The 12,229-nt window shown below is 47.4% G+C and overlaps 6 protein-coding genes across 6 annotated transcripts; 3 read left to right on the forward strand and 3 right to left on the reverse strand.

Moving 5' to 3' along the window:
* Window positions 1-407: 407 nt before the first annotated feature.
* TRV_03907 (uncharacterized protein) lies at window positions 408-1,356 on the reverse strand (the record flags this gene model as incomplete). The annotated part of the gene is made up of 3 exons (XM_003021913.1): window positions 408-696; window positions 782-1,224; window positions 1,285-1,356. The coding sequence occupies 3 exons, from the start codon at window positions 1,354-1,356 to the stop codon at window positions 408-410; spliced, it is 804 nt and encodes a 267-aa protein (XP_003021959.1).
* Window positions 1,357-1,780: 424 nt separating this feature from the next.
* On the forward strand, window positions 1,781-3,459 carry TRV_03908 (CCCH zinc finger DNA binding protein; the record flags this gene model as incomplete). Its single annotated transcript, XM_003021914.1, has 2 exons — window positions 1,781-2,516; window positions 2,708-3,459. 2 exons carry the CDS (start codon window positions 1,781-1,783, stop codon window positions 3,457-3,459), a joined length of 1,488 nt encoding a protein of 495 aa, XP_003021960.1.
* A 457-nt stretch (window positions 3,460-3,916) lies between these two features.
* On the reverse strand, window positions 3,917-5,978 carry TRV_03909 (telomere-binding alpha subunit central domain protein; the record flags this gene model as incomplete). The annotated part of the gene is made up of 3 exons (XM_003021915.1): window positions 3,917-4,163; window positions 4,227-5,641; window positions 5,715-5,978. 3 exons carry the CDS (start codon window positions 5,976-5,978, stop codon window positions 3,917-3,919), a joined length of 1,926 nt encoding a protein of 641 aa, XP_003021961.1.
* A 659-nt stretch (window positions 5,979-6,637) lies between these two features.
* On the forward strand, window positions 6,638-6,886 carry TRV_03910 (uncharacterized protein; the record flags this gene model as incomplete). The annotated part of the gene is made up of 1 exon (XM_003021916.1): window positions 6,638-6,886. One exon carries the CDS (start codon window positions 6,638-6,640, stop codon window positions 6,884-6,886), a length of 249 nt encoding a protein of 82 aa, XP_003021962.1.
* A 204-nt stretch (window positions 6,887-7,090) lies between these two features.
* On the forward strand, window positions 7,091-8,559 carry TRV_03911 (uncharacterized protein; the record flags this gene model as incomplete). The annotated part of the gene is made up of 2 exons (XM_003021917.1): window positions 7,091-7,579; window positions 7,651-8,559. 2 exons carry the CDS (start codon window positions 7,091-7,093, stop codon window positions 8,557-8,559), a joined length of 1,398 nt encoding a protein of 465 aa, XP_003021963.1.
* Window positions 8,560-9,666: 1,107 nt separating this feature from the next.
* On the reverse strand, window positions 9,667-11,586 carry TRV_03912 (general amidase GmdB; the record flags this gene model as incomplete). The annotated part of the gene is made up of 6 exons (XM_003021918.1): window positions 9,667-9,776; window positions 9,845-10,033; window positions 10,096-10,300; window positions 10,367-10,737; window positions 10,825-11,236; window positions 11,308-11,586. 6 exons carry the CDS (start codon window positions 11,584-11,586, stop codon window positions 9,667-9,669), a joined length of 1,566 nt encoding a protein of 521 aa, XP_003021964.1.
* Window positions 11,587-12,229: the final 643 nt, after the last annotated feature.

The following is a 12,229-nucleotide window of genomic DNA, read 5'->3' on the forward strand; positions in this document are numbered from 1 at the left end:
TTTTTTTTTGGATAAGCGCTATTGGTTGGCAGATAGAACAATTTCCGTAGTATATAAAAAGGGGAATAGATTTGAGGTGAATTTTCATATCGTGTCATGATGCAAATAGCACTGCGACGAATTATCACGGAGAAATGCTAGCCTAGATAACTGAAAGATAAGATAATATACATTTGCATAATGGTTTAGCATATATGAAAGCCGAATAATGCGGAACAGCTGAAAGTACATTGCAAGGAAGATATATATCCCCCATAGGACTCCAACTGGAAAGATAGCTTTTGTATACGGATGTCGTTCTTAGCCAGTCAATACCAGGGTGCTCAAGGCTTTCTACCTGCTTTAAAAGCAGCTAAAACATATGTTTCTATATCCAAGGAACTTTGAGTCTGTTATCAAAACGATGTCTAAGCTCGTTTCACACGGCTTCCGCTAGACTTGACCTTTCGTGCTTCAGGTCTGTTGATGTGATGAGCTGGAATCCACTCAGTATCGTAAGTCTTGGTCGAAGGGGTTCCTTCGGTGGAAGCCGGATCTGTAGCGTCGACAGAAGAAGAAACGCCGGCTGACTTTCGGGCACGATCAGATCCCTTCCCACCCTTGCGCTTCTGAGGGAAGTAAGGTGCAATCCAAAGGGTGTAGAAGAAGTAGACAGAGCCTGCTGCGCAGGCCAGGAGGAAGAGGTAGAGGAAGAGGCTGTTTAACAATCATATACGTTAGAAATTACAACGAGGAAGGTGCAGGATCATTACCCCGGGGACTAAAGGCATTAGAAGCTTACACTTGAGGGTCAAAAATGCTGGTATCTTGCTCTACAACACTAACAGTGCCGTTGTAAGCAGTGATCGGATGCATAATTCCTTTGCTATCGCTGATCACAGCAGCAAGGTTCAATGTCAAATCCTGAGGGTGCATGTCGTTGGTGAAGACATAGGGAAGAGAGATTTGATCTCCAGCGGGGATGTCCATGCCGTATGGAGTTGCAGTAAGGTTTCGGACGTTAACGGGGAGCTTCCCTGGAGCTTCAATTGTCCAAAGGGATCCTCCGATAACGCTGACGGTTACGGTTTCAGGATCTGGGTTGGTAAAATGGAGAAGCGCCTCGGTAGGCTGGCCGTTGACAAGCTTGACCCCGAACACCTCAGCATTGGGGAATGTCGTTGATACTGTTACTCCCAGCTTGGGTACATTGGCTGGAGCCTCAGTGTTTTCCTCAGTCCCGGCCTAGCAATTATTGTTAACTATTGGTCACATCTCTTTGCTTTTGGGGTTTAGATATCATACAGATCCCTGGCCACTGACAAAGACGGACTGGGCTGCGAGGAGCGCAAGGGAGAGAAAAGAGAATTTGCCCATATTGACGGCAGATGCGCCAGGAAACGGCCACAACAGAGAAAAGGGAGACCGGCAAGAAGGAAGAAGAGGAGGAGGGGAGGTCGTGAGCAGTTCGAGTTTCGGTGCGATGTTTGGTCTTGTGGCTTTTTACGCATTTTCTCCACGTATACAGAATCGCGATCGCTGAGTCAGCAAGCGCTTATCCGCGCGGCTTCAATAGTCGCCAATTGATTAGTTAGTTAATTAGCGCGCTAATCTCTTTTTTCGAAACGGGAAGAAGCAAGCGCTTACAGACGAGCCCGCAAGCATCGTTCTTTATACCACCAGCCACTGCGGCTTCTGTTTCTTTATCAAGCTACTTCTGGAGGGCTATATATATTTCCCTTGTCCCTCTCGAATTCACTGTTTCTTTCCTGTCTTTTATATTTTTTGTAAGAGCTCGAAGATGGCTCCTGTATCCGCCCAAGCTCAGGAGTTCTTCAACCGGTACGAGCAATTGAAGGCTATCGAACAGACCAAAAATCTTTTGATAGAGGTTAGTATTATTTTTTCTCGAATCCTAGCCAAAAAATTGCCCAATTCCTCCATCAATTCTGTATATTATGTTGTAAATTCTAATTCAGCTGTCTTGCAGGATCTACTTAGTAGAATTACGGAGCTTGAAGATGCTTATCAGCGAGAGCGGTTAGATCATGACAGAGAAACCAGATTTAATCGCGAAGTGCAGATGCATGAAATGGAGCTTATGGAACAGTTGACGAGGTTTAAAACTGCTATGGTATACCTCTCCGTAAGCCTATGTGTTTTAAATCCAAAGCTAATAGATCGTTCTCAAAAGGACCAAGAACCCTTTGTAATTGCACTTCTAGATGGAGATGGCATGATATTCCGAGACTCTTTAGTTCAGCAAGGAGAAAAAGGAGGAAAAGACGCCGCGAATCAACTCTGGTTAGCTATACGTGACTATACATCTGAGACCTTCACCAATATTCATTCGCCGAAGATCGTTGCGAGAATATATGCGAATGTACGAGGTTTAGGGGAAACTCTCTTTAAAGCTGGGATTATTGATAAACCTTCTGTCTTTGAGGACTTCGTTCGTGGATTTAACGGAGGCAGATTGCTCTTCGATTTTGTCGACGTTGGGAGCGGTAAGGATAGAGCAGATGATAAACTTGCAGGCAAGTTATCCAGATTCTCACATTACCATCATGGTTATATTACTCGAAAAAAACAAACTAATAAGCTGCTCTCATAACAATAGAAATTCTAAAACTGAATTTATACAATTGCCATTGCCAACAAATATTTTTGGGATGCTCCCACGATAACGGTTACGCACGTCTCCTTGAAGATAATTTAGCCGATATAGAACTCACAAGAAGAATAACTCTCTTGGAGGGATTCCCTTTTGAGAGAGAGCTTGCCTCACTCATAAGCTCGTATAGAGTGACGAAGTTTGAGACCTTATTCCGGGAATCAAAAATAACTCCCTTATCAAATCATACTTGGGAAAACGCCGTCACCTCAACTTCATATTCATCATCAAATATTGGACACCCCAATCCTCGGGCCGTGAGCAGAACTCCCTCGAACTCTAACGGAACAGCGGCCACCACTTCTGCTGCCTCGGCTACTTCGGGCAGCAGCAGTACCACGCCAGCAACGTGGGCATCTACCATTGCAGCCAGTGCAAGTACAACATTCAAAGATTTAACACCATCCAAACCAAGTACCCCGTCTCCACCAGTTATTGAGCGCAACAAGTATGGACAAAGAGTCGATCGGATAGATTTTAAGGCCGCGCCCAAAGACGAATTAAATCGTGTGAAGAAGTTGAAGTTATGCAACTTATTTTTTCTTCTAGGCGACTGTCCCAACCCAAATTGCTATCATACCCATGACTATAAGCTTGGAAAACAGGAGCGAATGGTGTTGCAGGTAGTGGCTAGAATGACACCCTGCCATTTCGGTACCGAATGTGACGATGCTACTTGTATTTACGGTCACCGCTGTCCTCTCAGCGAGGCTGGAAAGAAAGATTGCTACTGGGGATCAAATTGCCGATTTGATGCTGACGCCCATGGAATTGATACCAATATTGTTAAGCTTACCAAAGTTTGATTGGGGTCGCAATATGTTTCTGTTCTGTCTGTTAAGTCTCGAATATCCTCCTATTCGTTTTTTTAGCAAGTTACTTAGTTCTGTCTGATGTGATTGCTCGGGGGGCTTTCATTCGTTTCTTGTGTACCTTTATGGGTGAGGTTATTTGAATTCGGTCTTTTTTCTTTTATATGCAGTTTTACTTCCACATTATCAAACAGGGCCTTTTAATTATAACGATACCAGGCAGTTAAAACAGAATTGGCCTTTGACCTTTCTAACAAACTAATAGATGAAACAAAATATGATTAAATAATTAAAAAAGGGCACATAAAAAAAAAAGTTCAGGGTACTGTTTATAGGCCCCCAAGAATGAATGCTGCAAATGAAAGACAACGCAGAGACATGCAAAGGGGTATATCGATAACCAAGACAAAGCAGAAAACTCGCTAAATAAAGAATGGCCGGCACATAAGGATCACGAAATGGCAGTTTGGAACATCTGAAAACGTCTTTCCCACCCCAGGGAAATAGGGTCGGTCTCTTTGTTTCCAGTCTTGACACCGTACTCTTTAATGCAGCAGGTAAAAGGTTTTGTAGAGACGGTATCTGCTTTTCCGGAATAGAAAGCATCTATATCAGCGCTTTTGCGCTCCTCCAAGTCACCCCATAGAACAAATAGCTTCTCTCGGAGATTAGCTAGTGCATCCGAGTTGTCACGTAGGCTAGATATACAAGTTAGTGATATGGTTAGTCAGGGGTAGAATGTGATATCAGCAATAGCGTACTTAACGGCGTCCATCTGTAGCAGAAACTCTGCATCAGAGCCCCAGACAAAGAGCGGCATGCGCTCACGCGTCTGTCCCGGCGGGAGAGGAGGAATGTTTGGACCGCCGTCTTCAACAAGGAGACAGAATCGCCACTCCCACCACCGGCTGGCGTCAGAGTCACTGTCGTCAGATACGTCGTCTGTATCGCCAGAGAGGAGGGCGAGGTCTCTATTATATAAAACAGAAAAATCTTCTAGGTTATGGGGGAAATAGTCAACCACGCGGACAGAGGAGCGGTAGCGGACGTTTTGGAAAGGTAACTGGAATTCTACACCATCACAGCCCTTGTATGCATGGGTATCGGCGTCTAGAATGTCTCTGATCAATCGACAAGGTATGGCAGGGTTTGATGCGCGTACTGTTCCGTGGTCATTAGATTGACCGACTGATAGGCATGTAGAAAGGTTTGCAAAATACATACTATGAGGATTTAGCTCATCCCTTTTCGTCTGGACCAGACGAGGGAAATCTGGCTGATCAGAATCTTTCTTCTTCTTCCTCTTTTCTTCCTTTAGTTTCTCCCGTTTCTCTTGCTGCCTCTTCCTTTTCCTGTCCCTGACAGGGTCAGAGCCAGGCGCTTTTCGTGATTGATTATTTTCACTGAAGTTATTGGGCAGTTCTACACGTATTTTTTTCCAATACTGCATTTTTCGTTTAACTAACTCCACGAAATGCAGGTCAGTTTCTGTATCGTTGATAATATGTACTTGTATTTTGTGAGGGTATTTCTGATCGGTGTGTAAGGCGCCTTCCATCCGGCCAGAAAATTTGTCCGCCTTGATGCGCACGTTATAGAGAGTAACATAGTCCTTCTCCTTGACATGTTCTCGAGCGTATTCAGCGTGCGGGGTGAAGAGTGTTATATGGATAGTCATTCTCCCATAGGGGCCACGCCATTGCTTGTCCTTGTCCTTTTTAATGTATTGATACGGACCGTCATCATCGTCCATGTCGTTAGATGGCTGTATATAATTAAAAAGATATTCATTGGAGGTATAATCAGTGACGTAAAGTATGAACCTATCATCAGCTTCCCTGAACGTTTTGACAACCTCGCCGGTAATGTCTATAAATTTCGAAAATTCGGCATCCTTGAGTAGGCAGAACTTGCGGCTCGGGAGCACACCCTTTTTTTTCTGGCTCGGAGTCGAATTCGAGGTATGCTGTTTGCCATCTCCACCGTGCTGGCTCTGGGAGATATTTTGAGCAGAGCCATTATTTTTCAGCAACCGTGACGCATACTCACTCTCTTCTCTGGTTGGCTTGAAGCACCCAGGCTTCGTCTTGTTGGAGTTATCTCGTTTCCACAGAACCCAGGCGGCGCTTTCGTGGTTCGGAGACACATGCATACGCTCGCCCCTGACAATACTTGACTATTAGGAGGAATTAGCACGCTACCAAAAGTATTAACCCTAGAGAGACATTTATACTGGTATCGATACTCACCTTGATATTCCGCAGCAAAATGACATCGCCTACATCAGGGTCTGGAAGATGATCCTTGTTATCATGGAAGTACTTTACCTTGAGGCCTCCCCATGGCCCAGAGCCAACGTCGCGGTCCTTGACCGTGAAGGTCGACATATAAGATGAGCCTGACGTCCTGGTCGGACTGAGAGCATCCACAACGACGGCGATGATGCTGACGGCACCAGATGGCCTTGACTGCGCCGTAGCCACATCATCGAAGCCAGGAGGCCGTCGGTCCATCGTCTCGTCCTCTCAATCTCCTGCACTTGCCCGTCGTTTGTACTGTTTGTACTGTTTGTAGCTGTGTTGTAGCTGCTGGTTAACTCGGGCTCAACCGTGGTCGAGACGCAGCTGTGCAGCCATTCAGACGTTCAGGCGCTTTTCGAGCTCGTCTAAAGCCCTAGCGGCGTCCTCATCGGTGCGCTCGCTGCCTCGTCTCCGTCTCCAGCTCTCTGTCCGCCGTTTCTTCCTGTCCGCCAGACGTTGTTTGCCGTCCGGTGAAGTCGTTGATTAACCTCGTCTTAGCTAAACTTGGTGGTGGAGAGAAGCTGTGAAAGCCAAGCCAAAGCCCACCGAAGAAGAAAAACACCCAAAAAGAAAAAAAAAAAACACCACCACCTCTTCTTCTTCTTCCTCTCGCCTTCTTTCTTCCTCCTCCCTTCGCTTCACAACGCCCAACGTCCGCTGTCGACCGTCTTGCTCTCCGCGCCGTCTCGTCTCCCGCCAGGCTGTTCGTCTCTCCTACGCCCGTCGCTCTCTGGTCGTTTTATTCTTGCAGCTGACTCGCGATCCAGGCCAGAAAAAAGCACACATCTTGTGACAGGGACAGCCCCTCACTAATAAACAACCCGCAAGAACCAGCCGTGGAATAGATAAACAGCATCGAAGCGACCACCATCATGGCTGAACGCTACATCCCCGAGCATCGTCGTACCCAGTTCAAGGCAAAGGGCACATTCAAGCAGGATGAGCTCCGTCGTCGCCGCGAGGAGCAGCAGGTCGAGATCCGCAAGCAGAAGAGAGAAGAGAATCTCGCCAAACGAAGAGGTATTGGCGCCGGGATAGGAGCCAGTGATGGCGGCATGCTCGCAGACAGTGACGATGAAGCTGGTCCTATCGAAACTGAGGTATGCCCGCCCTGTTTTTGACACCCCTTTGAACGTGTTTTTTTTTAGAGGCGTTAAACACCTATCTACACCCCTGACGTCCCTTTTGGCCTTTTTTTTTACATCATGGAGGGCTATACCACGATGTTATTACTATTCTTATCAGATATCGTTATTGTTCATATACCATGAGGCTGGAACTGAACTCTTACTGACATATACCAGCTGGATGCGGAGCTCCCAGAGATGGTCAAGGGCGTGTTTTCAGACCAGATCGAACTGCAGATTCAGTCCACCACCAAGTTCAGAAAACTACTCTCCAAGGAGAGAAACCCTCCAATTGAACGTGTTATCGAGACCGGTGTTGTTAGCCGTTTTGTCGAGTTTCTACGATCTCCTCACACTTTGGTCCAGTTCGAAGCCGCCTGGGCCCTGACCAACATCGCTTCTGGATCCGCGCAGCAGACCCAGGTCGTTATCGAAGCTGGAGCCGTTCCGATATTCGTTGAACTCCTCAGCAGCCACGAGCCTGATGTGCGGGAGCAGGCCGTCTGGGCCCTCGGAAATATCGCTGGTGACAGCCCTCAGTGCCGTGACTTTGTACTTGGTGCCGGCGCTCTTCGTCCACTGCTCACTTTGCTGGGCGATGGCAGAAAGCTGACCATGCTCCGCAACGCTACCTGGACCCTGAGCAACTTCTGTCGAGGAAAGACTCCTCAGCCAGACTGGCCTACCGTACGATGACCCCCACCGATTCATTTGTTTTTGTTTATCCTGCAGTTACAATGTGACTAACTCTTCTCTAGATTGCACCAGCCCTTCCAATTCTGGCCAAGCTCATCTACATGCTTGATGATGAAGTGCTTATCGATGCTTGTTGGGCTATTTCCTACCTCTCTGATGGCCCGAATGACAAGATCCAGGCCGTTATCGAGGCCGGCATCCCCCGTCGTTTGGTCGAGCTCTTGATGCACGCTTCCACATCTGTCCAGACCCCTGCCCTACGATCAGTGGGCAACATCGTCACCGGCGACGACATCCAAACCCAGGTCATCATCAACTGCGGTGCACTCACCGCCCTGCTCTCTCTCTTGAGCTCGAATAAGGACGGTATCCGCAAGGAAGCCTGCTGGACCATATCCAACATTACCGCTGGCAACCCAGCACAGATCCAGGCTGTCATCGATGCCAACATAATCCCACCATTGATTCACCTGCTATCCCATGGAGACTTCAAGACCCGTAAGGAGGCATGCTGGGCCATCTCGAACGCCACCTCTGGTGGTCTCCAGAAGCCAGACCAGATCCGCTACCTCGTCAGCCAAGGCTGCATCAAGCCTCTCTGCGACCTTCTCTCTTGCCCCGACAACAAGATCATTCAGGTTGCCCTTGATGGCCTAGAAAACATCCTTAAGGTCGGTGAGATGGACAAGGAGGCTGGCCAGGGCCCCGAAGCTAACATCAACCGATACGCACTCTTCATTGAGGAGGCTGGTGGTATGGAGAAGATCCACGACAGCCAGAACAACGCCAATGAGGAGATCTACATGAAGGCATACAACATCATTGAGAAGTATTTCTCTGATGACGATGAAGCCGGTGCCGATATTGATGAGCTTGCCCCCCAGCAAACACAGACTGGATTCGCCCTTGGTACCAACCAGCAGCCTACCGGCACCTTCAACTTTGCTAACGGCGATTCAATGGATATGTAAAAGCCGTCTCAAATGGTAAAAGATATTTTTTGTTTCCCACTTAGCTCTCAATGCAGTCCTGCCACTCAGCAGAAATGGTATCTTTTTCTCCCTCTATCATCTTGACTGCCTTCCTGAACCCACTCCTTGTGCATCCAATTTTTTTTTTTTTTATTATCTATCTATTTCTTTCTTTGCCTTTCCTTTCTCCTCAGATTTAACTGCCATGTTACTTATCCCCATCGTTGATTCCTCCTGCTCTTACCTTTGTAATGAACGTTATATCATGATACACAAGATTCACAGTCATGTAACCCCCTGAGTGTTCTTATTTTTGGTATTTCCTTGCATTAACATTTCCCCCAAGCAGGTTCCATCCATACAGGCGTCGCTTTCTTTCTTTTTTCTTCCTTTTCCTATCTCATTGTCCGCAACTTTTCCCCCTTCATTCCCACCCCCTTTTTTGCGCCTTTCCATTCATCCACGTTCGAACCACAATTCCCCAGTACTTCAAATCGAGTCTGCCTCCCGAGTGTATTTACCAAAAATCCGTTTCTTACGGCAAAACGTGGGATTTCCCCATATCTACCTGTTCGATGCCTTCACACATCTCAACCGACCCCTTTGCGGCGTTTCGTATATCACCACTGCCCACCGCTTACCTCCTCCCTTGCCCCTGGTCCCAAAGCCCACCTCAAGCCCAACGCAACCATCCATGCAATGTTGTCTGCCCAAAGCACTTGCATCGCAAAAACATAATAAAGTGGCACAGACTTCTATAATCTCCGTGTTCTATTTATAATAACTTCGTCTTGAATGGCGAAGGCCGTGCCTCCCATACATACCCACCTTGTATTAGCCCTTATACTGCCCCAAGCCAACTCTCCGTACCCTACATCCTCGCCAAAAGAGAAAAGTAAAAGGGAAAAAAAAATACTTTATCTAGTTCTTTCGATAGCATGTAGTAGAGATACTAGTTTGATCCAACAATACTGAAAAGTTCATAACCAAAATTGTAGCAGGTGGAAACCATATTGGAAACACTGATACACCTTTCTATCACTTCATCTATCAGATCCAGGAGTGTATATTGCCGACAAATAATGTAACAAATCTTGGAGTCGTAGATCATAGTGCCTGTAAAATGGCATCACACATCTTCACCACCTTCTCTTCCTCGAGCCGGCGCCCAACTAGTTGAAGGCTGACAGACATCCCGTGAATGACACCAGGGTTGTCTAGTGTAAAAACCGTTAGTGATATACTAACCTGGCTGGAAGCCGGTAAGGTTAGGGGAAAGACATACATTCACTCTGTACCAAAGCATCTTCCTTGCTGAGTGGTGTTTCCCCAACTGCTGGGACATCAACGGCTTGATCAACGGCCACTCTACATGGGAATGATATGCAGGAATAGTCCAAAATATTGAACACGCCCGTATAAGCGACATGCCTGAATTTAGAATGTTCGACGGCAGCAAAGGGTGCCGTTGGGGCTATTTCGGGGGATTAGCATGGTATTTAAGAGATTCGAGTACCCATTGAAGAAAAAGCATACCCAATATAGCATCGAGTCCTAGTGTGTTCCATCGGTCTAAGTAGTCCTTTTGTAGGGTATTTCGTTCTTGATGGAGTTGCCATAAGTTATATACGCCATGGTCAACTGCACGGCCATACCGTTCCATCTCAGGTCGGATAGGCTCATCAGACATTGCAAGCAGTTTTTCAACCGACTTTCCACCATCAGAGAGAAAGAAGCGGTCCTATAGTTACATTAGACGGGGTGGATGTTAACGTGAAAATGAGAACAAGGAGATAGCTATTCATACTAGTATATCGGCAGCTTGAGCATGGCCGATGGGTTGCCAGTCAACAACTTCATGACCTGCCAGCCTCAGCTTCTCTGCTGTTTCTTTCAGAGCTCTTCTGACAGGAGGAGTGGGCCGAACCATGCCATCGTTCCATAGAATGCCTATTTTCAGGCTTCTTTTGAGCTCAACTTCTCTCCATGGAATAGGAAGGCATTTCGGGTCGGTGATCCATGGCTGAGAACCGACAACTGCTTCGGCCCAGAGAGAGATAGAGCGTAGATCTCGTGCCATGGGACCATTGACGCTGGTTACTGACTCTTGTCCCGCAAGACCAGATTTGGTCTTGAAGTTAGGGAAACGGCCGAAAGAGGGCTTCAGGGTAAAGATTCCTGTGAGAGCGGCAGGTATACGCAGAGATCCGCCTGGGATAGATTAGTCTAGTTAAGATTGCAAGTTGCTAATAATGGACAGCCTACCAATATCAGTGCCAACTCCAAGGGGGCTCCCTCGGAATGCTATTAAAGCCGACTCGCCTCCTGAAGAGCCTCCAGAAGAGGTAAGACGGTTAAAGGGGTTCGTGGTCCGGCCAAAGACGTTGTTAACAGTTTCCGCAATCATCATAGCCGTGGGCACATTTGTCTTGACATAGAGTACCGCCCCGGCTGCCTTTAGCAGATCTATCAATATGCTGTTATGCGTTGCCGGCTGCCCGACCCAGGCTGTGAACCCGAGTGTGGAGTCCTTGCCAGCGATGTTGAAGTTATCCTTGATAGATATAGGAAGGCCATGCAACGGCCCCAGGGGCTTGCCAGTGGCTGCAAGATGGGTATCAAGTGCCTGAGCAGTCTTGATGGCCTCAGGAAACAGAGTCTCTGATAGACAGTTTGTCTAGTATCGCCAGTTAGTTAACCTGGATGTTCCTGCAGTTGATTTGGCTAAGGGTGATGGTATAGTTATACAAGCTGGTGAGCAGCCGCAGCTCTTTTGCAGAACGCCCGAGCAACTGACTCCGCCGTCCATGACCCTGAAGCGGTCTTCTCGAGTATGACAGCTGCCGGAGAAGAAGTGATCTCGAGCTCAGCCTTGGTGAACCATCCAGAGGTTTCAGGCCAGGCTGAGACGTCCAGCTGCGAGTCCGGTGGCAGGATATCAGCATGTATCAGCCATTCTGGAGGAATCGAGGCGAGCAGGGCCTTTTGCTTTGCCGCGCTGATTGCCTGCCACTGCGTCTTGGTCATCGTGAGCCTGTTTCCGCTGGTGATATCTGGCTATTCTCTTCTTTTTGGGGTCGTCCTTGACATCGACCGAGCAAACCGCCAGCGAACCCGGCGCCTATAACTACACGAACACCTACCAAACCAAGCCGCCGCCGGCTCGTCGGTAATTCGCTGAGGGGGCGCCGGTAGACGAGCTACCTAGGTAAACTAATATTATAGGCGAATCTCGACGTTCACATTCTGAATTAACTAACTAGTTAACTCTAGTGCGAGAGGCTCACCGGCTATTCCTCATCCCCTGACCACTCTTATGCCCAGGGCTAGTTAATTATGCTGAATACGACATGTATCTTCCAGTAGGGTTCTGAGACACAGTAGAAGAAACTGTATGTGAACTTTCAGCATTGAGGCTAGAGTAGTTAGCTAGTTACAGAGTCAGAGGACTGTAACTAATTTAATCATTTCTTTTGAAGGCACTTCGTAAATCCCATACAATATTAAGAGACCAAATGGATCTCATGATACCTGTAAAGTTGAACCAGAGATTCAGAATTGGCGCATTCTCTTGTATAGCCTCACTGGCAGCACAGCCGGACCAAGAATAAATGAGCGGCCTGCTTCAAGATTAAAACCCAAACCAAGCACATCCACGCCCTGACCGTCC

Source organism: Trichophyton verrucosum (genome assembly GCF_000151505.1).
Source record: "Trichophyton verrucosum HKI 0517 chromosome Unknown contig00316_1.f1.exp, whole genome shotgun sequence".
Taxonomy (NCBI): Eukaryota; Fungi; Ascomycota; class Eurotiomycetes; order Onygenales; family Arthrodermataceae; genus Trichophyton; species Trichophyton verrucosum.